This window comes from Anarrhichthys ocellatus, unplaced genomic scaffold (genome assembly GCF_004355925.1).
Source record: "Anarrhichthys ocellatus isolate YVR2014 unplaced genomic scaffold, GSC_Weel_1.0 scaffold11, whole genome shotgun sequence".
Lineage (NCBI taxonomy): Eukaryota > Metazoa > Chordata > Actinopteri > Perciformes > Anarhichadidae > Anarrhichthys > Anarrhichthys ocellatus.
The window spans coordinates 6,168,471-6,196,138 of NW_022280041.1; the positions used below are offsets into that span (position 1 = coordinate 6,168,471).

The window sequence follows — 27,668 nt, forward strand, 5'->3', positions numbered from 1 at the left end:
TCATATCCTGCCAGTGAAATGTGTATCAGGATGCAAATGTGTCATTGCTCTAGTTTGTGTTTGTGCAGGCACACGTGAGTCCCTGTTCTGTAGTTTGGTGACTCACTGCACGCTGCAGTAGGGGGGGGTCACTAGTGGCGCCCTGCAATTTGCTTTGACCACATTTTGCGCCGTCTGCTGCCCGTCTGCTCTGAGCAGGTGCGGGGTGCATGGCCGCACCCGAACGCCGCCGCTTTTTCTTCTCTTTGGTTGAGTTGCAGTTTGAATATACTTCTACAATTCATGGTTTAACTCTAATTAGTCATATCTAACCACGTTGACACCTCTGTGTGCACAGAAAGTACATATTGTTTTCAAATAATGCCAGGAAGCCGGGGTTAAGATTAATATCTGATTTATATCACGACTGAACATAGCTTTCAGTGTTACTCTCACACTTTTTGTATCATGTGGTTAAGCCCACGAATGACTGTGGATCACTGCTAAATCCCGCAAACATTTGCATAAAGCTCTATCAATAAAACTGTTGGAAAGAGTGTGTCTACCACGGGACAGGCGTAGTATAGTTTTTACTCTGTCATTTGCATTGCTTTACCTGTACCTACAAATGCTACTGTAGCAAAAAACATTCTGCTTGCGGGATTGATAAAGTATCCATCTAATCTATTTTGGTGTGAAGCAGATCATAGTTACGTCTTCTCTTCTTTAACGTTACCATTACTCTGGTATTATGCTTTCTATCCACACGCCTCTGCTGCTGGCATGACGGCTCTTAACATAAATTGCATTGCTAGACTTCTGTCTCCCACATACAGACAGCTTTAACATGTCCCTCAGTTCACATCGGGGTGACCGGGGAGCTTTTCTAAGACGACGCATCCCGGCACTCAACAAATGAATTGGCATGTGATGTGAGGCCGCAGCGCTTCAGCGCGTACGAGAGCCCTGGGATCGGAGCTCCGGCGGGTTACAAACCTTGGCAAGGGCTGATGGTGTTTAAAGGCTCCGTTCAGCACTTTCCAAATTAGATGTGAAATGTTAGGCAGGGAGGGACTTGACGTTAATACGGGGCTCGCGGAGACCTCTGACCCCGGGCCGAGGGCGACGCGTCCTTAAAACATAATTGTCCTCACCTTGAGCGCTGGTTCGACAGAAGGAGCAAAGGAAGAGTCGAGGGAGGAGCAGCTTGAGAAAATATCTACCAAGTTTCCTTTATAGAACAAGCTACATTTTTTATTTTTTTTTTTCGTTGGCAAGAGGTTGAAACGATTTGCCTCTCACCTTCGCTCACCCTTGCAGTGTGTTCCGATAGCCACAGGAGGAATGTATTGGATTGCAACCATTTGAGGGATACACCAAATTAGCCCGTTTCCACTCATCAAATGTTGGAAGTCTGATTTGAGCGGCTGCCAGATTTTTGTGTCTCATGTTGTCTGAAATAGATTTTATTTTTTTTCCCTTTCCCAGCTCCTGAAGCTAACAGCGTTTGGCACTACACCAAGATGATCCCAGATAAAGATATTTTATGAGATGGTGCAGACGAGTACTCTCCAGTGTGCAGCCCTAGTTATGTCGAGAGTTCTCTTTTGTATGCGCGTACTTGTCCATCACACATTTTCTCCATTTCCTTGCATTCACGTCACACAACTACTTGAGTACATATTCAGTCATTTGTTGTTTATTTTTAAACAAGACTCCCTCAGAACCAGTGCAAATCGATGTTTTTCATCTCAACGTCTACATTTAGGCAAGTATGAACTGATAAAAACTTGTCAAAACTCTCGTGCACTGAATGAATAGCCTGTCGTCGCGTCTTCTGTTCCTACCGAGCGTGCTCCCTCAGCAGACGGTCATCATCACTCGCAAAACCATCAAAAGGGAGCATGTTGATTCGTACATGAGAGTCACATCCTTCCTGCTATTACAGTATGTTGCGAGATGACAGAGTTACCCCGGAAGGGGACCAAGTCATGAGCAGAGGAGACACAGAAGTAGGTCAGCTCCTAGGCGTTTGTTACATCATACATATTCATAAACAGCACCCAGTTGTTGCAGAGTGAACTCACTCCGCACAGACTGTTTACTCTGTTCATTGGGCCCCCCGTTCTCTGTTAAAATGTTAAACAGTGATTACGCATGAGAATACGGGCAATTGACTCCGACTGCTGCATTTACCGCTGTTTCGTGGGTACAGCGCTTCTCAGTAAGTCATGCATGAAATTGGGTCTAAAACCTCAAGAAAACAATACATTATTTAAAGGAATAGTGTGACATTTTGAGAAATATGACAGTTAAACGAGAATATCTTAAAGCTATCCTATATGGTAAGCTACCGGGGGGGGTGTTACAGGGAGTTATGTGCCAGACTATATCTTGGCCGAGAGCAGTGACTCTGCTGGCAACTTAATGATGATGACAAGACTCCAGAAAGTCCCTTTCGCCGCAGCCGAGGAATGGTTCGGTGACACCGCGTAAAACCACAATGTGTCATTTTTTTTACACCTTGATATTATACAAATTCAACAAATGTAAAATACCAGATGTGCTTGCCGGTTCATTACGTTCAGGCAGAAGCAGACCAGCTGTTTCCCAGTTGACAATCCTTAGGCTAAGGTAAGCTAACCAGCTGCTGTTTGTAGCTTCGTATTTAACAGGTGGTATCAATCTCCTCTCCAACTCTTGGCAAGAAAGCACAAATAAGAATATTAACAGAATAAAATAGAGAATAGTTAGCAAATCTAAACATTTGTGAAGCTGAAATGTTTCTCATTCCTTCCTGGCAAATCACTTGAATGTTTATTGGTGATTGGATACAACGGCGGCTGCGTAGTGAATGGACCCATTCTTAATTTCAGTGCGTCCTGTGCTTGTCCTTCAGCTACAGTTGATAAAGAAGAGTGTTGCGGGAGAGTGTGGGAGACTGAATACAAACTGAGTCAGTCACAAGGCTATGAATTGCACTGATGGTTCGAAACATGATGCTATTTCTGCCAGCCACTGTTATTCACTCAACCCTAATACAATCAGACACTCCAACACAAATATTATGCAGGGGGGCGAGATTGACCTCTTCCCAACTCCCAGCAGCCTGTGCTGCAGTTTCAGAATCATTTGTGAGATTTGGTTGGATAAAGTTTAACTCTAGTATTTTAATTGAATATTTGTTTAATTACTATTCTTTGTTTTTGAACATGTTCTATTTAAGATTAAAATGCAAACATTTATCTTTTTTTTTCTGGCATGTAATGTTCTCTTATTACATTAGTTGACTGGCTAAATAAATAGGGTAATTAGCACCTGTGGGGCCGTCGTGTTTGGTGCTTGCAGGTGGCTATTAATGCAGGAGCCAGCCATGTTTGACAGGATCTGGAAGGCCTCTCTCGTTCGTTGTTACCACCTGCCATAAACATTTCATTACAGGAGTCCTTAACCTATATTTTATCCCTCCCCACTCTGCAGTCGGAACTAGTTCGCCAAATGGTGGGGCTGACAGAGAGACTCTGAGGAGTTCATGCTGAAAATATTGAAGAGAGGAGAACGTTCACGTCGAAAGGAAAAAGGGGGTTGATGTATGGGGGGGTTGAAGGAAAGGGAATAGGATCCAACATGGAAGGTTGAGCATACTGCCAGGCTTTATTTTAAAGAGCAGGTTTTTACAGAAAACAAAGCAAACTCCTACATGTGCTAAGATAGTCGACGTAATCTCGCTAAAGGTGTCTGTTGCCAGCGTGGGGTTCAAGAGTGGCCTCACTGCATTGCCCTTCTTCCGTTAGACATCACCGCGGCGCACACTGCACAGACTTGCAGGCTTCTTTTCTTAGAGTTGCAGAGAAATCGCCTTGCTTATTGATTTGTTTTGCATGTAAACGGAGCGTCTCTGGTCTCCGGCTCAAGGTATGTATGCACAGGAGAGTTCCGACAGAAGATGGCATATACTCTACAGCGTATTCCTCGTCTTCTATTTCTGTGCACGGCCTCTGTGATTCGAAAACCCTCTTGAATAGCGTCTAGTGCTTCCACAGTACACTTGTGCAAGTGGAAAATGTCATCTGCTGGTCAAGTTTGCTGAACTTTAAATCATTTGTCCTACATTTTGCTATGTGAATACCCTGTGATTGTAGAGAGACTTTTTTAGTTGAGAGAAAGGCATTTATTTTAATGTACGATGATAAATATTTTTTAGGATCTCATTGTTGAAGTGAGCCATTAAGTTGATTAGGTTTAAAAGACGTGAGCACATAAAAAAACGGGCTTGAGCAGTTCATTTATGCTTGCTGTGATTGTAATAGCATCACGTCCGTTGACCGTATGACCGTTAATCTAATCTCCGCAGTCATTAAACCGTAAGCGCGAGGTCTTTTTTTTTGGTATACTGTACATGGGCCTCGGGTTATGTCGGCCTGACTGGTGCAGAGACCATTCCAGAGGCTTTCCTCGCCCTGTGTTCCCTGCTTTGGGTGCTTCTGTACGCCTGGCTGCTTTCCCAGCCTTCTCCCTCCTCAGCTCTCCCCCCCCTTTACCGTCACCACTCTCTCCATACTCGACTAGGTTGCTGCAAGGGGTCAAATGTCACCCTCCGTGGGATTCTGCGTCTCCTTTTGTCAATGCTGAGCCTCATGATGTGTGTGTGTGTGTGTCTGCGAGAAAGACGGAGAGAGAAATAGGGCAAGATAGGAAATCTGAGTATGCGAGAGAGAACATTCCTTTTTGTATGACTGTGGTTTTCTGAGGGAGTTTAAGGAATCAGATATATAGTAAGGGGGGCTGACTCTTAAATGGAAGAGGATGGAACCAGCAAATGTTTTGCCTCTTCGCTGATAAAGGACTTTAGCTGCACTGTACCGTTTTTATTAATCCCATTTGATTAAATGCCGACAATAATATGTAAGGACTTGCTTGTAGTTACAAATCCACAGAGAATTATCGCTCGGCTCTGCAGTTCCTCTCAGCTTTGCAGAGTGTTAAGTGTCTTTCATCTCATTGTTTGGTTTTACGGCCTAAAAAAAAAAAATCTTTCCAACGCCATCGGGAGACTGTTTTCAGCCCTGAAAAACTGACACTGCACATTACCTGCCCAACACTAAATGTCTGAGACGAGGTTAGCAACTAGCTACTGAAGACGGCGGAGCATTTAGCTGCAAAAGAGCCAAATATTTCCCTCTGGGGTTTGTAAAGTGGCCATAAAAATATGCAAACAGTGTAGTTTACACATCTTATGTTTAATTTATGTTTATTTTACCTAGTGTGACAAAGAGAGACAAACATATCATCGCTGTGGCCACCTTTGCAGTTTTCACACTCACTCTTTTCATTTCTGTCTTGGTAAACACAGTTGTCGGAGTAAAGAGGCTAATAAGCCTGCGGGTCTTTCGGCAGTTTACCACACCTGGAAATAGCATTTTTTTTTCTGTTTATTTGCAACCTTGCTACTCGCCGGGCTTGGATATCACAGCCTATTTTTAGCGCCCACTGTTTTGGCAGCTGCTGAGATGCAACGACTCCACAGTGTTAATTTGTGCGACCTTTTGTTTTGTCTAGCTGCAGAGTGGGAGGCTACCAATCTGAAGAAAGTCGAAGAAGCCTACGAGACAGTCAACATGGAAATAAGGTAAGGGCAATGAGGTAGAAGTAGAGGTTAGCGTCGATTGTCACGTACTTGTGGCTCAATCGTCAACATTCTGCACTTCGTGTGGACAATGCTTCTCACACTGCTGTGTTTGTAACTGGGCTTTAAAATAGACTCCATCAGTTTGTGCTTTAGCAGTGAAGAAAGCTGCATTATTTGTACTGTAATACCTAAGGCTAATTTGAATGAAGAAAAACAAACTCTATTGCCTACTGTGCTCTGCTGGGTGGACCTATTCAAACTCATTTTGAGGGGAGTGTCTTCCCGGGTACAAATTGTCCGAAATGTCTTTGTGGCATTCTAAAGACAGACATGGCACAAATTAGTGCCGTCAAACGCTGCAATTATTTTTGTATTATTGTTAAGAAAAGGAATTGCTGTCACAACAAATTAGCTACGCCCGTATATTTCCATCGAGAAAAATTGGGTGAGATTGCCTGTGACATGCTTTTCCTCCCTCTCGGATGTTTTCTCAGAGCTCTGAGCCAGCCAGCAATAGATGATAAGTAGCTACTGTGGCCCTTAGGCCTGCGAACTGTTCATTACAGTAGGCGGAGAGGAGAGCCATCCACAGACCAAAAGGTCAAGATTTTTCCCCCCTTAAACAATGCATGGGGGGGGGGAGAAATAAGCTGGCATGACCTCAGTTTCGCTCTTTCTTTGTCCGCATTGCTCCCGGTCGTTTACTCACATTTATGTGTGTTGGAGAGGATCCCCCATGTTCTCTTCAGGCCATGTCCTTTATCAGTGTGCAGCGCTCTTGCATTCATACCTTTTTGAAACTAGCATGAAAATAAAGTCTCTTCCTTTCTTAGTCCACACCTTTTATTCCTTGAGTGTGCTGTAAAGGGTAATTTCCACAAACATTGACTCTATGCATGAATGTTATGACCCCCTGCCCTACGGAGAATGGCATGCACACACAGTTACGCAACCTGCGTTGCTTTTCTGACCCCGAATCATCCCCTTATGCCACCCTACCTTATCAACCTAAAGCGAAACAATCACCCGCTCCAAACATTTGTTAACCCCATTAGCAGTTCTGGGCTATGAATATGGAAATAAGGGCCTGTGCGCCGTTAGAGATAGGGCTTAGTTCCCTTGTTAGCGATTAGTGGAGAAAAGCAGCCCTCACCAGCTCAGATAATTGGAGACGCTGCATAGAAATGGGCTTTAAAGGGCCACCTCATCAACACACTATTCAAGAAGTCACTAAAAGCAGCAAGGAAAATAAAGCTACATTGTCGGCACAGTTAGGAGTCATCTAGACGTTATTAGAGCAGCTTGTCAGAGACTTGGAACAAATGACCTACATCCAACAACAATTATTTCTCTCGTATTGCATAACTTATTTTTAGGCATATTTTTAAACCTGTCCTTTTATAGTACCTGGAGTTATTTGCTTAAAACTATACCACGAGTGTAATTTAAGGTTTTTGAGTGCCATGTTTTCAGATGCAACTTTTTAATTGCTTACAATTTTTGCATCAGTAATAACTGAATTCCATAATTCAAAAAAATCCAGCCTAATGCGTGCTAGTGGTCTAATGTGTTGTTTTTTTGGTTTTCCTAGTGATCTCCGGAAAAAGCTGGCCATCGACTATGGACCCGATTGGGAGTTTCTGTTTTTGAACAGCCAGTGTTATAAGCTGAAAGTATACGAGTAAGTATTGACAGGATTTTCATTGCTTTTTTGATTCCTATGCTTCTTTTAATCTGGCATTAGTATGGAAACTCGTCCTAAAACGTGTGGTGGTGTACAAAACCCGCTGTCATCATAATATCGTATTACAAAAACACACCGACAGAGAAATACATTTTCATGATTCTGACAAACTTCTCATGAACCGTCAACGTCATGTTTACTCTCACAGAAGACACATTTCTTGTGCAGCTGCAGGGAAACATAAAAACACTGGATTAAAAAAAAAACAAAGAATCATTGCGAAATCAATATTTTAACCAGAGGCTGGATCTTATTTTGATTTGAGCTGTACTAAAAATAAATGTAATCTGGATCCAAACATGAACCATCTCAGCAAAGATCTACCGTTTAAAGTTAATCATTTATGAGCAGGAGAAAGCCGAGCAGCTAAATCAACGTAATTGAATCAACAGAATGAGCTTCTTTTACTCTCTCCTGCTGCATCCCTGTGGCCCCTGCTGGGGTAGAATCTGTTCTCCTCGGGAATACTTTCCAGCTGGAGCTTTACAAGCCCATGGGTGGTTGCAGTTTTGAAAGAAAATGATCTGAGATCTGCACTGCAAATACACTTTTCAGACATTCTTGGGAAATCTGTGGTTTTCCCGTGCCCCTTATACACCAGGTTGCTTAGTTTGCTCAGCAAAAATCTGAAAAGGAAATTTGCAGTTCTTGTATAAGAAAAAAAATCGAACTGTTGTTTATTTAGACGGTATTGGATAACAATATGTGTGAGAATGGAAGGCTTGACTGGGGGGGAATAATATTAACTGCAGTATGTAGGCTTGCAAAGCATTAACCTTACCAAACCAAAATATTAAGATGTAAATAACGTACTCATGCAAGTTGTATCCGTTTGTCACACCCTCAGCCTTTTGCACAGAAACCCATGCTGTACTTATTTACATCCTTTTTGTTCCGCCGCCTATTGGTATCATCCGATAGGCCGCCTTCAAATGACTGAAGAGCACAATATCCACTAGCAGCTTGAAGGTCCTTTGACCTACCAGCACCCTCTCAGCAATGTACCAGTTCCCCCCCCCCCCTTTTATCCTTGCTGTTCGCCTTGAACTGTGATCCTGAAAAGATCTGATATTGACAGACACATAAACCAACAGCTTTCTATAATACTCCCTCCCATGCCCTCGAGTAGCGAACTAGCAGGGCTACAGTTCCTCTCCCATAATGGGAAAAGAATCACGCACTTCTTTCTCCAGCCTCTTGATCATCGCTTGAAACCATCTTACAATCGCCCTCCCTGATGTTTTAGATCCCTCACGTTTGATTAAGTTGCCCCCTCTTTTTTTTTTTTTTTGGACTAGCTGCCAATATGGTAGAAAAGAGCCTGGAGCCATAAAAGTTTGCCGAGTTGAAATGCTTGTCTATCTTTTGTAAATACTAGCTGTACTGCTGCTGGGTGTGGCAAACAAAAGGTTCAAAATGCTGCCATTTGAGGATCAGTTGTATACATGTGTACTGCAGGCCAAACCTGCTGTTGAAGCGCACTTCCAAAAATTCACCCATTTAAAACTCCATATATATTCCCCCTGAAATGGTCTTTCGGGTGCTGGTGGACCGTTATCACTAGTGGGGGAATTTAAAACGCAGGCTTCTGCAAGTGAATCAGAAATAACCTCTGCAATTCAGTCAACACAGCATGAAGGAAGACGCCCCATAATGAGTTCTCAGAGGCGGAGTCCCTACCTACAGCAGAGTCTAATATTCCTCTTGTGGATTTGTTGACACTCCTCAAAGCAACTTAAATCGTGGGGCCCGTGATTTATGCAAGACTGTCAGGTCAGATTGACTCAGCCTCCGCTCTCGTGTCATTAGAAAGTACAGCACTTCAGTGAGTCATGCCCGCCACTGTGGTTCGGCTTTGACGGAGAAGAGAAGAGAAGAGGGATAACGCAGCACAAGTGACACTTCCAACTGTCTGCGGAACATCACATGGCCTGAGCGGTGCACTGGGTTCTTCTAGGGAAGAGAGAGAGACGCCATCCGGGTAACCGAGAGGGAGCTGTTTCCGATTCAATAGAAACCAATGCAAGGCGGGGGGGTGTGGAGTCCAAGATGTGTCTGCTGACTGTCAGGAGTGCGAAATGAAGAGTAGTGTTTGGAAGATTTCAGAACGGCTTTTAATTTAATGTAATTTAACAGACATTCAAGGCGTTTTGCGATTAGAGAATTGATGTTATGCCAGAAAGCAAACTAGACTACAGCTAACTACAGAGAAATGCATGCAGGCACGCAAATGCAATGAAAACCTTGTTTATTAAGGGTACAGAAAGGCAGAGGGCCTTGTTAATCATAATTGGAATGTTGTTGAAACGAGTGGCTGTGAACGAGATGTTTACGCAGGTCCGTGCCTCAGAGGATCGGCACTTTGTCACACTCGGTAGCTCTCAAATTATGATCGATGTGGCGCAGACACTGTTGTTACATTAAAGCATGTCATTTAGCATTACTCTTAATGAGCTGCTCATGCAATTAATTCACTTCAAAGGGTCACGTTTGGTCATATGTCAGTAACGGAAAGATTTACCTGCTTTAAGATCTGTTTTTAGAGTTCCAAGTACCCCGGTTTTTAAGAACTAGGAACGTTTGTAGTTCATAGAACAGCGTTTTGAGTTGTTTTTTTTTACACTCCTATTGAGCCGAAGCAGTCTGAAATCACTGTTGGATGGCGGCTATTTTCCTTGTGTTAATAAAAAATAAATAGGAGAGCTTGTAGCGAACTCGCCACTTGCCGATCTCCCAGCTGGAGATGTGTGCGAGCAGCTCAGGCCAGCCTACATCACTTCACTTCATATTGGTAGTGCGAAGGCAAACAGAAAAAAAACCTTAAAGGTATGCAAGTCTCAGGGTAGCTTCCCAGTTGGCAGCTCCTCCCAGGGAGTCCCAGAGCAGTTTGGTCCAAAAACGCCTATTGTCAACGGAGGCTAGTGTGTTAGTTTCTATATCAATATGTTGCAACTTTTGTGTCCGTCGGCCTCAAGCCCAGTGGTTCCTAAAAACAAAAATAAACCCAACAATTGACGGTTGCCGATATATTCATGCAGAGGTGTGTGTTTGTGTGTGCGTGTATGAGGCGCAACTAAGTTTGGAGAAGACTTGGTCCTCCTAATTTTTCCCGGATGCCATGATGATGAGGAGCGCAGTCAGTTTACCTTCCTGTTGAATCACCGCCCTCACGCAGTTGTGATTCAACAAAGACCTTGGCAGTCCAGATACTGGTCCTTTCCTGTTCGTATCCGAAGTCACGTGGAGATTCTGCAGGGGCTGCCATCTGAAGTAGCAGGAGTTTTTCCGTTGGTTCAGTAGACCTGTGGGTTGTCAGTGAGCGCGTGTGCGTCTGGTGGGGTCATAAAACCATCACATCTCATCGGTCTTTGTTGTGCTGCCAACTTTCTAGCTCGAGAAATGGGCATGAGCAGAGTATCTGTGGGTTGGTTGTGTTGAAACAGTCTGGGTCAACCTTTCAGAGATTTGTTTTTTGTTTGTCACTGCACACCAGGACTTCCTGTTTCTCATTCGTTTGAGATGATTTACAGCCAAGTTAATCATCTTTATTGTTTTAAAGAGGGTTGTTTTCTCTATTTTGCTGGTATTGTACCAGCTCAAGTAAGATTTTCCATTGATTGTTGTTGCACAGGCATACAACCTTACTCACAGAGTACATAACCCTTCAAAACACCAAAACATGAGATACACTTATACTTAATTTCCTCTGCATGGAGGGAACCACAAACAGACTGAGTATCCTACTGTCACCATGTGTGTCATTCATGTGGGTATTCAGCTGTCAATGTGCAAATTATGGACACTTATACTGGAAAAAGATTCCCCGTTGTTCCTTTTCATTCGGAGAACTGTAGCCTACTCGTGTTGTACCGGTAGCATGTAAGACAGAACAAATGTTTGTGCAAGATGAAGTATGGCTTATAGCATGGGGAATAATATGTGACGCTTGACAATGTCAACCATAAAGTTAGAAAGCAATATAACTCAAAAGAGAGACAGTGAATTAATATTATATCATATGTAATATGATCTAATTCTACAACTGGAATGACTTCAGAGAAAGTGTTATTACTATCCTAGACGTACAAATGTTTGTATTTCTATTGAGTAGTTTCTGCTGCTACTACTTAGTAGTGCAGCTTGCTTCAATAAACTGCTGAATACACTCACTGATCCATTAAACATTATGTACTTCTGCTATGTTGAACATGAATTTTAACCCTTATACAGTTTTTTTTAATAGTTACAACTTGATATGCTGTCTATGATAGATACAGTAACACATATATAATATACCGTATATAATAGTTGTATTAACGTTTGTATGTAGACTGTCGTACTGAAACTGTCGTTTCAAATATAGAAAGTTCAATTGAATAATTTCTAAACATAATTTATTGTCAGATGTCAAATTGAACTGGATGAATTGTAAATAATAAATACTCTAATAATAAATAAATGTTCTTTGTCACACAAAAGCGACATATTATTCTCATCTTCTAAAGAGAGAAAATAGTTTGCAGGGACTTTATCTGTGGTTGTTGAAACCACTTGTTTCAGCTCTATTCCCCTCTCTGTTATTACATTAATAATACGATTATCAATAGATATTAATAATAAAATGGCACCAACATTTAGTAAGTACAGTAGCTCAACAATACTGAGTAATTAATAATAATATTTAGTGATATTGAATAATTACATTAAATCACCTAAGGGCACCAGCCCTGTTAACAAAAAGAAAATGATAGCCAATCGATGTTGTCTCCTAGACTTGTCTCATTAAGTATATTAAAGTATTTGGAACTCTGGTTAGCAACTAGAAAAGGCAATTTGTTTTAAAGCCCCATGAGTGCATTCTGTAGACATTTGAAAGACCCATTACTTACCCCTTATCATATCTCCCATAAGCCTCAGTCATAACCTATTTAGAGAACAAAATAGCAGCAATGATAATGTAACATCTTGAGAGATGGCCGGGAGAATGCAGCTTTAAATGATCTGCCAGAGGCTATTTGCCTCATTGCCCTTAGTGATGCTCTAAAAAATAAATAAGCTTCAAGTTTGGCTTGTTTTGTTTCCTTTTTTTTTTTGCATATAAATTGAGCCATCTCTTTGAAAGGCTCTTTCGCTCTGCATCACCATTATTTTTCCCCTGAGTAGTTTATGTGGTAAAGGGGGTCTCTGCTATGCATTCACCTTACCTTTCCATGTTGTTTCACAGAAGATCTCTTATGCACCCACTCTCAGCTCTGCATAAAGAATGCCAATGCCAAAATATGATAAGCTGTCAAGAAAAGTGACCCTCCACAGCAATTTATATAGACTCGCATTTTGTGGTCTTCCATGTGGAAAATATAGGTAAACTGGAAAATGGCCTCCTTTGAGTACGTCTTCGATGAACTGGCATTGGGTCTCTGGGCTGCCAGCAAAACTCTCCTCTTGATTACCAAGCGAAAGGAATTGCATTGACCTAATCTCACAATGGTCATGATGATTTTTTTAAAAGTCGTGGAAATGTAATTTTTTAATCTTCCTAATATCAGTTACCCTATCGAAATTGGATTGCATAATTGCGCCTGAGGCCTGATGAGCTGACCATTTGGGTGCTAAAGGTAAAGCTCTCACTGTCGGAGAGAGATCCAAACTATGCAGAACTCTTAAAAGTAATAAAAGTATGGTAACTACATTTACGATTCAGTGGTTTTAAGTCATTAGAATTGCAATGGAATATTCTCTGGCTGTAATATAAAAAATACAGCAGGGTATTGTTATTAATCATACTGTAAGTTCATAGCCAGTTGGATTTAAATAGGCCTATACTGCATGTAAAGACCATCTGGAGAGAAACTACAGGCCTTCGTGAAAGTGTTAACACTTGCTGCAAAGGAGTAACGTGATTTATTTTTTCTTTCCAAAGAAATCTTTCTTTTAAGCAAGTTGTCTTTGTGTGTTGGATTGATTACTGCAACATTACACCTTTTAACACATTTTGATTAAAGGCATTTGAGATACATCACTACTGACTCATCCATTTTTCATAAAAAACATACAGTATATTGAAAGCACACACTTAAATGCTCATGCTGATGTCATTAATATTCACAGTAAAATAAAAATCATTACAAGCCAACATTAAACTAGTGAACAAACAAGCACAATAAAATATGTTTGCATTTTTGCAAGTTGGACTGAAACAGAAAGAAACACCATCGGTAGGCTGCTTATGAGTTCAGTCATGGAATTCCCAATTCCAGGTGTTGATTTAAATCTCACTCAGTATGTTGAAGTATGCATTCTTACTGTAAAAACCTGCATTGCACACTGGTGCAATGCAGTCCTGACAGTTCGTTTAAAAGACAGTTTCTGAATTAGCCGTGTGCACATTTCTCCGTGGATTGAGTGTCTTGATAAGGCTCGAAGTCATCGTATAAGACGAGTTAAGAGATGAGGCTCAGTTAAGAGTAGTGAGTGAAGTCGATGGCAGTATAAAACGGGCAATAAAAGGTGTTTTGAGAAAGTGTGAGTCACCGCAACCACGAGACGTCCTTGAGCATGCAGCCATAACTGGCCAACATGAAATATAATGCAGCTTGCTGCAGCAGAATGCGAGATTAGCTGTGGACAGACACAGAGGTGCACACTCACTCACGGACGCACGCACACAAGATCGATCGCATGATCCCACTGGCAGAGATAATAATGTGAGTCTTGAAATATCAACAACAACATGAAGATGGCTGAATAAAGCTAGCTAGATTATGACCTTTTATGCAATGTTGGCACTCTTACTGAAACATGTGCTACTTTTGAATAGATGAACAGTGTTGGCTTTCCTCAAAGTTTGCTGTTAAACAATTAGCCACGTCACTTTATATTGCCGAGCCACCTTTGACCGCTGCCATGCCAGCCGAGCGTACACAGTGTTACCTGTAAACCAATTAGCTGGTGTTGGTGTTGCTGCAGTTTGCAGTGTCACCATCAGTGAACTCCACCCACGGCGTCACAGAGCAGTCTAGTGGGAGAAGGGCTTAATTGCTGTTTCTCTCCCTCTCTTGAATGGATCTCAGTGGACGGAGTAATAAATATACTTGTCTTTTTATCCCCTCTATAACCTAGTGAGTAGCAGTTGGATGCCTGTGTCAGATCTCTAATTAACAGTGGGCTGTGAAATCCAACAGTATATAGATTTTGGCCTTTCTTGCAATCTGTTATGATAACATTGGACACAGCAAAAACAATAACTGAGATCAGTGAGATAGAGAAAAGTTTGGGACAAAAAAACCAAGAGTCGGACTATCATAAAGAGTTTAAACAAAATTACAGCTGAGTTTTCCTCCCTTTTTTCAATGATATATTATAGTGTACATTAGAAAACGCAAAGACTTATATGCTGCCTTATTGCTATCATTTGTCTAACTTAAGTAGCTTAAATTAGAAGGTAGCGAACTGAACCTGCAGTCCGATCCAGTGAAGCATGGAGTACTGCCTGAGGGGCTAAGTGGTTGCATCCAACATATTTATTCCGTAACAATGTACCTTCCGGTCTCAGTGCACCTGCCAGCTTATTATGACTTGCGTCAGAGCTGAATTGTCTTGACGATGACGGATCAAATGTGGGGTGCAGAAAGACTCGCCATTGGTTCAGGACCCGAATGGGAGGATCGCTGTTGTCATTTTATGATCATAGCCTTCCAATTGTTGTCAAAGATTTGATCGGTGACCCACCAAGTTGTATCTTTTCGTCTGTGTTATCCTTTGCATCCTCCGCCCAGTGTCCCCTTTTCTGCACGTCATCATCTGTCATATTCGCGACTTGTTGAGTTGGTGATTCACTCCGATTCCCTTCCCACTCTCTTTTGCACACTTTTATTTCTTTTCATCATTCTGCCTTCGTCTTTCTTCCGTCTTTGTTCTCCCGGCTATTTTCTAACCTTATATTTTCTATCGCTGACAGTGTCGTCTCTGCAAAGCCTTTTGGATATTTCCTCCTTCTTCTCACACTGTGCTCATTTGCTAAGGATAAACGGGCACAGGCGGCAGAATGTGAAGTGTCTCGGAAGACAGACTGCTAATCAACCTGCACCTCCGTTTGTGCGTTGGTTCCCGGTATTTCTAATGTCTCCTATCGTTTATTTTTGTTATACCCAGCGACACATTCTGTGTTGCCATGCCTGCTTTTGTTTTCTCACAAGCTGCCACGTGGAGGCGAGCATCCAAGGTCAGATCGCAGTGCCCTCACTCATAAATAGCCTTTTTTTTTTTTTTTTTCTGCGTGTGTGAAAGTGTGCAGTGCTGACGCGTCAGCAAAAGTGGGCAGGGATGGATGGCTCTGCCTTGAGGGTAAGAGAGAGGGTGATAGAGAGGAGGAAAAGAGGTACAGGGGTACTCCCTTATGGGACTCATTTGATTGCTTTTTTTCACTGTGCTACACCCCCCCCCCTCTTTGTTTTCTTCTTCTGCTCACCATACTTCTGTCTATCAGCCATATGTTTTGAGGCTCACATGAGGATGTTTGTTGTTACTGCTTTACACACTTTCTCCAGTAGTTCAGCCTGTGTGTTTTAATATTTACTAATTTAGTATGGGAGACTATTTGGCAAACATTGCCTCACTTTATATGGAATTTGATTGCATATCTAAAGGTCCTGGTTGAGAAATTGTTTCACACCTCAGAGTTTTGGACCAAAGCACTGCTGAGTTTCAAATTCTGTTTAACTACATTGACCATGCAGCAGGTCATGTGATGTTGGAGTGAACTAAAGGTGTTGCGTATCCCTGAGGAGGTCAAGGATAGCTGTGAAGAAGCTTTCAACCAAGAGTCTATAGCCATGCTAGCATTTCTGTGAGGCTGTACTTAGGCACAGTGTTGCTTTTATCTAAATGCTAATGCCATCATGCTCATGACATTGCTAACGTACTAATGTTTTTATATGTAACACCTTTCTATCAAGGAGATGCCCCGATATTTGACTGGATAAGTAACACCTTCTGGTGGTGCTACAGAAAACATCAGGGAGACGCCAAAGTCAATGGGATTTATCCTAGTTTGGCAATATTACAATCTGGAGATGAACTGAACCACCAACATTGCCGCCAACATGGTTGTTGGATACATAGTTTGAGAATAAACTAATAGAATAATAACTAAAAAAAATACATCCCAGGAGGGACCTTGCTGCACTGTGTCAAATCTCTTGGAGGGGAATGGATTCTCAATAGGCTTAGTCATGGTGAGACCTATTTAATTCTACTCCGAGCCGAACCGTTTACTCTGCAGTCAAAAAAGATGCTTCTGTTATTTTTTCCCTTGCCCGTATACCTGGCGGATGGGGGAAGGGCCATCCCTGTTGAAACATACAGTAGACATGAAAGAATAACTACCTTCAGTATATGAAAGTCTCCAAAATTAGCATTTATTACAATCGCCAAACTATTGCAAGAGCAGAATAAGTTGCCAGCCATTCTCTTACCTCTCCCACTATCCCCCTTTCTCTCATGTCCATCATTGTCTTTTCTTTCATCTTGCTTTTCTCTCGTACAGCTTTTGATCCCCCCCTGCACTTCCCAGCCCACACCCACTTACGCTGGAGCCATTTTTCCACTCGGCACTTTCTCATTCTCTTGTGGTTGTCTGGACATCCTCTGCTCTTTGATAACAGTCAGTGTGATGGTTCAAATGTCCAGGACAAAAAGCCGTTTCACCATCAAGGCTTTTAATCAGTTTGTTACTGGAGCTAGTGAGTGTGCCTCTACTCTCCAGCCCTATCTCCAGCAAGTACATTAGTGATGGTCTACTCTCTACTAATTGCTAACTCCTTTAGACTCGGTTTTACCTTTAGAAGAGCTGTGGGTTGCAGGGTAACTGGTAGCTCCTTGTGTTCCAGTATGTATGGTATCTTCACCATAGTCTGCCTGCCTGCTGAGTAAGTTTTGTTTTTCGTAGAGCCTGACTGACAATATTGCTTTTGAAAAATGGCCTCAAAAGTACAGTTAACTGTTTTATTGATGCCTTTGGCCAACTGGGTCAATGGAAACACAACATTGACAAACTGTCAGCTTATGAAGTGGTTTGCCTATTTAAACACTCATTCTTTTGGATTTGTTGTTTCTGTTTACCTGGCAACTGTAAATCCAATATTCACTTCATCTCGGTTTTGATCTCCCGCAACTCCTACGGAAAACATCTGGTTCTTTAGCCACTAAATGCTCCACTATGTTCACTAGCTAGACGCTGACTTTGTCTCTCTGCTGCTAAATACTGAGCAATTAGCATGAAGTAGGTTTACTAAAGCTTTTTCGCCCCCCAAAGAACAGAGGTTTTGATAAAAAACAAGAACCTTAAAGTTGCAGGCAGTAACTTAGTGTTTTGGTCCACTGTTAATATAAAAATATATCATGGAGCAGCTTTAGTATAATTCTATAGCATTTTCAACATTAATTGCTTGTATCTGGTTAAAGAATTATCAAATGTTCCCAGTTTGATATTTTGAAAATACAAAATGAACCTGTGTACTTTGTAATGGCGACATTGTTTCTGAATGACCTCAAACGTCGTTGGTATTTCTGTTGTGCAATTTCTTGGTACTTTGGTACTAACCTATACGCCCATAACAATAATTATGGGTCGGCCTTACAAATAAACCAAATAAATAACAATAATAATAAAAAACTTAAAATCTGCCAATCATTTTGGCAATGCTTTTATATATATATATATATATGTTTAGTTTTTCGTCAAAGCCAGCATAGAAGGGAAAGAAATTTAGTTGGAAAAGTATAACCATCATAAACTAAACTTGCGTGCCAGTTTATTAAATGTGGATGTTACGTTTTCTTTTCCCCTCTGCAGGTATACCTATACCCTGTGCCCATTCAACCAAGTCACACAAAAGAGCACCGCAGGAACAGAGGTCTCATTGGGGTAAGTACCTCAGTCAACTCTTTAGTCTCCATAGATAAAATCCAAAACAATGACCAGCGCCCGTATCTGGTCCTTATATATTACAAATGCAATACCTAATACAAGGGACACTTTATCCAAAGAGGTTAACAACATTGTGAGTGCATTGTGTGCTGTGGCATTTAGAGTCTATAGCAGAACACATTCACGCAGTTCAGGCTTTTTTTCAAAACCAGCTTTAGGAATCCGACATTTGTTGTCCTTGGTCTTTAAACACACAATATACTAATTAGATAAATTCACATGACAGCATTTTTTCATTTAATAAATGGACCTGAAATAAATCCCACTGCACTCCTTTAATCATTGTTGCAGTGCTCATGCGAAGTTACCATAAGACCAATATTTGCGCTATTGATTTTTTAGAATTGTTATTCAATCTCTGTTAGGCTTCATGTGACCTTTAATCAATCGCTAACAGATCTCTATTATAGTTTTAATACCTTTTGATCAATGACAAACAGCGGGCAGGTTTCATACACTGCAGGGGTTTTATCTCCTCAGCCTCGAAGGGTTTCAATTTCATCTAAAGGATTATACTCTGGCCCTTTACCTTCCCCTTGGGATTGGCTGTGTTGAATGCTCGACATTGGTGTGTATCAAAATGCCTACGTGCTATGAAAGATGCGACTCTTGGATATGTCACAAAATGTGCTTTTTTATTTTTTATTCTTCCATACCCAATATTGTAAGTGAAGTTGCTCTAAACAATCAGCAGAAACACGACCTAGTATATAGTATAGCTTTCTTGGGATCTTGATCATTTAGCATCAAACTGATTTTTAGATAAGTTTTTCTCTTCTTTAAATGTTAGATTTGAGGCGATAATTATGGGATGTCACCTCGCTGTCCTTTTCCACTCTCTCATTAGCCTTAACCGTCAATGATCCGACACTTTTATGGGGTGCAATTACAGAAACCATTCCATCAACATTGAAACCTCTGTGCAACAAAAGCTTTTATGAATCGCTGCAACTCCTCCCCAAAGATTAGGACTCGATTGCAATGCTGTTTTGGTCAGTGGTGTATAAAGTACCCAAAAGCCATACTTGAGTAAAAGTAAAGATACCTTACTGGAAAATGACTCCAGTAAAAGTGAAAGTCACCTATTATAATACTACTTGAGTAAAAGTCTTAAAGTATCTGATATTTATTGTACTTAAGTATCAAAAGTAATGTTCTGATATTAAATGTACTTAAGTATTGAAAGTAAAAGTACAAGTAAATGCTGTTAATAAAAAAGCAAAGGGTCAGAATTTTGAGAATTATGAAGTTTATTCGTTTAAGTGCTGTGGCACCATGACCAAGGACATGGAGCTGTGTTGACAATAATTGGGTTGGCTGTGATCCATCCAGGAGCAACAATGTTCAACATAATATATTGTACATAAGTATACTTTTGCATCTACTATGAACTTATCATCGTAATTCTCCGAAAAGCAATATGACACTATGAAGGAGTTGTAACAGTGTGTTTATAAGTATGCTCATTCCGACTAGAGGATGTAGAGGGCAAATGCATCATATTGTGTTCAGCAAAGAATATCCACTTGATGCATCAGGTCAGTGTTGTGAGAAAGGACACCTGCCTTGTAAACTCCTATGGGCCTGATTTGAACACAATAGGCAAAGGTTTTGCTCATCTGAATCTGCTACCATCATAACTCCATCTGATCATCCACAAAATGACTCAAATATCAAAACATGATCGATACTAAAGCAGCACCGAAAGTAACAACCCAGTCATTACTTGAAAAGACAATTCTAATACAATGTAGCTTCTTTACATTCTAATAGAATGTACAGAAGCTACATTGTATAGAATGATTCTATTGAAGTTATTCCTTTTTCAAATGTTTTAGACGAGTCACTAATCACTTTAAAAGAGTGATTATAGCTGATGTAACTTACAGACATGAGATTGATCTTCTCATGTCACTCTCTTTATACAATGATATAAATTCATCCCCGTTTTATTGATATCTTACGAAAAGTTACTCCTCATTTTTCGTGCGTTTTTCCTGCAAAAGTCCAGCAACATGAGTCTGTTTTCGCTTGTTACATGCATACTGTCTTTCCAAAATAAACTTCCATCTTCACAGGAAACAACTAAGGTTTAGGCGATGAAACTACTTAGTTAGGTTGAGGAAAAGATCGTGGTTTGCGTTAAAATATCTACGGAAGTGGCGTTGCTTAAGTACGGAAGTCACGTCACAAATGAATCAACATTGGCTTCTCGTTTCACGCACGGCACAAACTGCGGCCTCCTGGAGGAAACACCAGTGTTTGTTTGACCCATCCACCTCTCCTCATCCCACCCGTCCTGTGTGGAATTCTACTCGTGTTGTCGCTCGCTAGCTATAGCATATAGCATCCTGGGCATCACTGGGAATCTAAACACCGCGGCTTTGAGAGCACTTGTTTTGCGCATTAACGTGATTAACCAATGATTTAACTGATTCACCAAACCTGCTTGCTTGCAGTCTCTGTTCCACCACAGTCCCCGACGCTGGTCTCATGATTCATTTTGTTTCTAAAGATAGATTTGATTTTGTAGCGAGTAACGAAGGTTTCAGGGGAAATGTATCGGAGTAAAAGTATCAGTTTTCTTTGCAAGATGTAGTGAAGTAAAAGTCAACAGAAATATAAATAGTGAAGTAAAGTACAGATATCCAAAAAAACGACATAAGTATAGTAACGAAGTATTTCTACTTCGTTACTATACACCACTGGTTTTGGTTCTAGCGGGTCTGTTGCAAACAGACAATGTTGAGGCTTAAATGACCACAGAAATGTGGGACGTGTCAAACCATTTGTTCTTTGTACTTGTCTTCTTTTAGCAGTTGAAGTGAGACCTTAAAGATAATTAATTAGCAATTATCCCTTTCTGCACATGTAGTTTTGCTTTCAAATGGCAAATTAAGTGGAATCTAAAGCAGAGCTGTGTATTATTTTTATTTTTTTGCACCGCCACCTCCCACACTACCCACTCACTTGTGGAGCGGAAAGTGCAATGCTTCACCATGTTATTAGCGCAGGAAAGAGGAAGAACAGAATGCTAACTATGAGTAATGTGACCCCAGCTCTTCTGCCTGCCTGTCACTCATGATGGTATGGAAGGGCAGAAGGACCAAACGGAACCAGTGGTCAAACATATCTCCGACTCATGTGAATTGGTCACTCTGTTTGGAACGATATCGCTGCCAAACAGAGCCTCAGGGAATGATTTCAAGTATGTAAACTGTATATGTTTTCCAAATGAAATGTTTTAGATAGGACTGATTAGACAGGACAGAATGAAATGGCCATGTTCCTTTCCTTAGAGAGGCTTGAATGGTGTTAGATTTTTTCCTTTACCTCAACACGATAATGGAAGAGTAATGCTGGTTTACGTTTGATCACATGCAGACAAAAACACCTCCTTGGTATTTCCTGGGTGTAGGCCAGTGGTGCAGCACTATATGATGTACTACACTGTTTCCAGAGAGGGTGTCGTGAAGGTATATGTGGAATGGTTTTAGGGGGAGGGGGAGGTACATGAATCATAGCTTGCACGCTGGGAATAAAGTTCATTTTTTATCCAGACAAACCATCAGTCAAGACCTCGCAGGATATGGCTGGGCCTCCTGATATCAATCTGCATGGAGGCATCTTCCTCCTCCCCAGAGGGGGTGAGGGGGGGCACTTTGATTTAAACGGCAGCATTTATCACACCTGCTCCAGCATTCTAACAGACGGTCATGGGAGAGGGGAAGGAGAAATGGAATTAACACGTGTGGCCTGTCAATGACGGTGTGGAGCTGCGGCGATGACATTGCTAACGCTCGCTTCTACCAATCGGGCTAGTTTGGATTCGTTATGCGACGTTTCTGCAGTGTTATTGGGTGGTGGTTGCTGCTGAATATTGATTAAGACTCATAGCGAGCGCTCAGTTTGTGAAGTGTCAACGCTCATAAAAGTTGAAGTTGTTCCCTTTATCCCTAACCTTCCTTCATGCTTGGTTTTGCAGCATAGCCGGCGTTAGACCATTAACTTTACAAATGTTCTTAAGAAACAATAAATCAGCCTGGGAACACTTCCCTTTTGTAACTGCTTGCTCTTATAATACGGCCACACACACAGCCATAAAGATTTCATAAGGCACAGCAGTCATACTGCATGCTCCCAATTATCTGTGAATGTAGATATTATACAACTCGTATTCACTTCCTGAATTGCAATGTCTCAGTTTTCCATTTGGCTTTTCTGCCTTTTGCTCTCAGCAGCTCAACCGCTTCCCGAAATGGCTATCGTAACAATAACATCAGCCACGATAATGATAATAGAGTAGAAGAAAATGCTTGCATTGCGACAAACACCATCCCACTGTGACAGCGTCGTCCATCTTCATAATGTCCCCGCTAACCCCCTCCCTTCCCCAGGCAGACACGGCGGGTACAATGACGAGACGGCAAACAAAAGGTTTACTAAATGCACGCCACCTGAAAAGACAAATATATATACACAACGCATGGTGTGCTCTGTTTACCGTCTTGCGTTTGTTTGAGCTTGTTTAACATAGCATTGACTTAACTCTTTGTTGGGGGGAAGAAACAACACGCATATGCTGTACATGGAAAGAAAACATTGATCTCCCTTCACTGGCCTGTCGCATTCATTTCCCACAAGCCTCCGTTGTATTGATGTTTCTCTGCAACATCACCATTAGAGTGTGTGTGCTAATAGTGATGGTAAATAATGATGTGTTGAAGCTCATAATGTTTGTTGTCTGTCACAGGTTTCGATTCAACTTGGTCGTCATTTCTGAGGCCTCAGGTTGATGTGTGTTCTGGATGTGGTTGGTGAGGGTCTTCTTGTTGAAGATTTGTTGTTGTCTAGCTGCTTTGCACGTATGCATGTTGCTTTGAAGAAAACTAAAACACTATTGCGTCGTCTAAATTGATAACGAGCACATGCTAACTCAAATATGACAGAAAATCCAGTCAAAAAAAAGTAATCAAATTGTGACAACAGTTGGATTTAACTATTTGTGTCCCAGCGTGTAAACATAGTCCGTGTAAACCGGAAATATTTATGCATTTTTTTCTTTTAGAATTTCTCTTGAAACAGTTTTGTTCATTTTGCACTAATGTTAATTAAATGAGGAAATACTTTTCAGTTGACAAGTCTATACAAAAATAGGATTTACCACGGAGTTATTTCATACAGACTATTCATTAATTTACCTGAAAACAATGCTATAAGTTTATAATATACCTATATCGTGATAGAAGATTTTGGTAAATACATGTTCTTGCTTAGAGTAGAATATAAATGCCACTCATGTGTGTAGACCCAAGAGGTTAGCTTAGTTCACCACCGAGACTGAAAGCAGGAGGAAACAGCCACTCTTTTCAAAATTAAAAAAAAAAAGTTTTATCTCATTTGTTTAATAGGTAAAAACAACAATTTGTGGTGTTAAAAGGAGTTACGTGCCACACTATTGTTTTTTTGGCCAAGGAGCAGTAATTTCCAGTCTTTTTTTTTTTTTTTTTTTCTTCTAATCTTATCTCGGATAACACCCTCCGGTTCCTCGCTCTAAACTTAATCTTCCATCTAACTGCAAGAAAATGAATTAGTGAACATCCCAAGATGTTTAGATATTCTGTTAAAGCACTCAGCGTCGCATCTCTTACAGCTGATACACTGCTCATTTTTTTTTTTTCAGCCTGATAATTCACTTTAAGTACTTGCTCTTTCAACTCAATTTTTTTGTCCTTGCTGCCTAAATGTTTGGGTAAAAATGATGCTTTACGCTTGCCAATTGAAACGTCGCACAGCTTAAAAGAAAGGACAGTCCACTCCATGTGCATGATGACAGAGACAGAAGAAATAAAATCTACATGTGATAACATGATAGAATAAAGAAACGCATGTTATTTATTTTGACGCCTGCAACCTGTCCTCAATAGTCCAATAATGTGCTTTGTCATGCAATCTACTGCTGATTGGTTGTTTTGGTTAATGCGTCAGAAGTAAAGGCTTCAACATAACGGGGAACAAGAGCAGCAACAAACATGGGGCCAAAAAAAGAAAAAGCAAATGGAGGAAAACCAAGTGACAGCCGTTTCATGTTTTCAAAAAGGAAAGTGAAACAATATAACACCATAATATAAACCTCAGGAACATAATTGGATGCAGTAACATTATTCCATTGTTGACGACAAAGGATAGAACGTAGTTGCAACGTAGTTTCAAATTCTCATTGGCAAAAACACGGAGTGTGCAGTCAACTACAAACAAGAAACAGGTTTATGCCACAGCCGTGCAATCAAATATATAACACAAGACACCAGCAGTCTTTTCCAGTTAACAGTGAGCACCCAATATATATATAACCTCATTTGAATTTCTCTCAAATTACTCTAATGGCTTAAATACATGCAGCACCAACGCTCGCCATCAGTCGGATCCATTTAAGTTTTTAATACACAAGTCCTCAGGAAGTACATTGTCAACATCCAGTAATTGACTCGGCGTTGAAGTCATTTCCTGCTAACGACCACAACAACTATAGAAAACAACTCCTTTAAAGTATAACCTTTCACCGTGAGCATAAGTGCATTTGAAATGTTTATGTTGCCCCTTTTTCAAGGTTAGCTTAGTACAAACACATCAGCTGCAATGACATGGAAGAGTCTGGACTCGGACAATAACAAGAAGTTTCATCTCAGAAACCTTCATTCTGTGTATTAAGCCAAATATGTAAATAGTAGATGGGATACTGGATGTAACTTAATGTTTTTAGATGAATCACTATGTATAATAGCATCTCAATGCCGAGATGAAGCATTTTCTCCTCAGAGGAGACGGAGGAGGGTGGGCTGATTTAAATGTAGCTGCAGACGAGGAAAGGATCAGTTGAAAGGTCATCCCAGGAGTTTTTGTTTTGGGACTCCAGGGAAATCAGGAGGCTGCGATGTTGGGGGTCACGGGGTCGGCGCGTGTCGCCCCGCAAAAGTTCAAGGAGCTCGGCCCTCCATTGTGCCGGGGTCAAACTGCTCTGCGCTCGTCACCATCAAGAGAACACAGGAATACTTAAATTGCGCGGGGCCTTGGCGGAGGAGCACGCTGTGTTTAACGGTACAAGCTTTGAATACGTCCAACATCCAAAGCTGATAGGAGAGGAATACTAACTCCTAGACACTGCATGGCGGGTATGAATATACAAAGCACAAACGAATAGCGGAGGACTTCAAACAGAAGATTTATGACTCAGATTGTGAAGTTTTTAAAACAGGAAACAGACATCCTAGGAAAGTTAGAAACTGTATGAGTATTGAGCAGATGCAGGGGCTGTAGAGGTAGGCGCAGCGCTACTGTATGACCAAGTCAAGGGAGAACAGAAAGGGGGTATTGTGAAACAACAAAAAAAAAGGCTATTAGTGTTGTCTGTTGCTCCTACAGGTTCACATCGCTTAGTATTCAAACCCACAGGTCTCCCTTGAACCGCTTTATTGAACAGTAGATTTTCAAACAGAAAAAGCCGTGGAGAAGTAAGGTAGCCTAGCAACATTGAAACCACAGTGAATGACTGTGTATGCCCGCTGCAAAGGAGCCAGGCAGTTGAATTGATAGCACAGAGCAACCCCAGAGAGAGTGGGATACGCTGGCCACCAGGGGGAAATACAAATGTGTTTCGCTGCTTCTAACTGTAGACCTACACATGCTGGTCTGTCTGAGCTACACGTACAGACATAGCATAGCAACGTTCTCTCTCATCTCATGCCAGGCTCACTTTAAAACCACCGCTAGTGACCGCGTGTTGTTTAGCCTCTTTAGACTTTTTTTTTAGAAATGTCTCCAAAGGGGCAATTTGTGGTACAGTAACACAGACAATGAACATAATGCAGACAATTAAAACACAGAAAAAAAGAGACAACGACAAATGCACCGTACCGTTCTTTTAACCTAATCCCACCCGCCCACACTCCTGAGTGTAATAGAGAAGAAATGCTGGGAGACAGAGGTGCAGCGATGTGAATGCCTCCAGGCTGCCAATGTCCTTTTGAGGGGCCTTAGAAGAGAGGCGATTCTACTCTATGGCAATATGGAAATATGTTCATTTTATCAATAAGGTTACATTTCTTATGAGAGCAGCTGAAAAGCCCATTGTATTTTTTGTTTTGACGGAGTGAAGTTCTGATGGAGAATAGATCTTGTCCCTTCTCCTTTTTGGCCATGACATTGTGAAAATATCTGTGTATTGGAATGTTAAGATGAGAAGAGGCTTCTGTGTGTGTGCCCTCTTGACTTCTTGAGTCGTTTACTTGCCTTCCTCACTTGTGTTTCGGTGGGCAATGCAGTGCGTGGTCTGAGGCAGATCTACATTTGTACAAACGTAACAAATTCAGGTAAGAAAATCTGGATAAATCCCAAATTTGTGCGTAAAATGTTCATAGGCTTTGTTCAAGCACAGATTTGTGCGATGGATTTGGACATACATTTTTCAAGGACTTACTATACTGTGTTGTTTAACTGCAAGGCAGCTTTGCATGTTGGGAAACATATTTTTCCGTTGTATACTCTACCCTGCATCGTCCCTGGGCTATTCTTTTTGAAAATGTTTGAGTGAATAGAGAAGAAAGGGTTTTTATTATTAGTACATATTTGACATTTTCATATCCATGTACATATCATGGTACAATAACTTATGTAAGAATGTGATGGCTGTGCTAGTGTACTTGCATTATAGATGCGTTATCTCACTATTCTAATTTAATTTGTAATCAAACTAAATGTGAAAGCAAGCACAGCACATTTCCATTCATATTCTTTTTTTAGTAAATTGATTAATTGCTTTGTTGCTTGGTGGTTCCCTTTTTTTAATGTGCCCACTTAATGAGCGGAGTGATGCTCTCTTCCATGTGTTCATATTAAAGGCGGTCCCATCCCTGAATTGTTTTGATGGGCATTTGCTGTTTTGTTTTTATTCTACCATTATTATTTATTTTCATCTTCTCCATAATTATTCAACCTATAGAGCAGTGACTGTTTGACTGGGACAAGTGCACAATTATACATTTAAGTGTTCTACATAATGCATTCATTTTCAAGCCGTCGAGGTCATTTGCTGGAGGGCCATTAGTGTCGAGAGGGGCCCCTCTTTACCTGGTAACACGGCAGCTGCCTAATGCCCAATGCTTAAGAGGAGCATGCCACGGTATACCAGAGTAGCCGGGCAGATACATTTATACAACACACTCACTAATGGAGTAAGAGTGATGCCTATACTTGTGTTCATATTTGTGCTTCATGGCCCCTGAATCTAACGGCCCACACTTTATTTGGCAATCAAGGCGACGGGGTAGTGA

The 27,668-nt window shown here is 41.2% G+C and overlaps 1 protein-coding gene across 1 annotated transcript in view; it reads left to right on the top strand.

Moving 5' to 3' along the window:
• The window catches only part of LOC116385809 (glucosidase 2 subunit beta-like), a 96,612-nt gene that overhangs the window by 59,986 nt on the left and 8,958 nt on the right, over positions 1–27,668 (top strand). Inside the window, exons 11-13 of the mRNA XM_031851543.1 lie at positions 5,539–5,608; positions 7,200–7,289; positions 18,205–18,276. Of these exons, the coding sequence (XP_031707403.1) occupies positions 5,539–5,608; positions 7,200–7,289; positions 18,205–18,276 (232 nt within the window). The remainder of the gene's footprint in view (positions 1–5,538; positions 5,609–7,199; positions 7,290–18,204; positions 18,277–27,668) is intronic.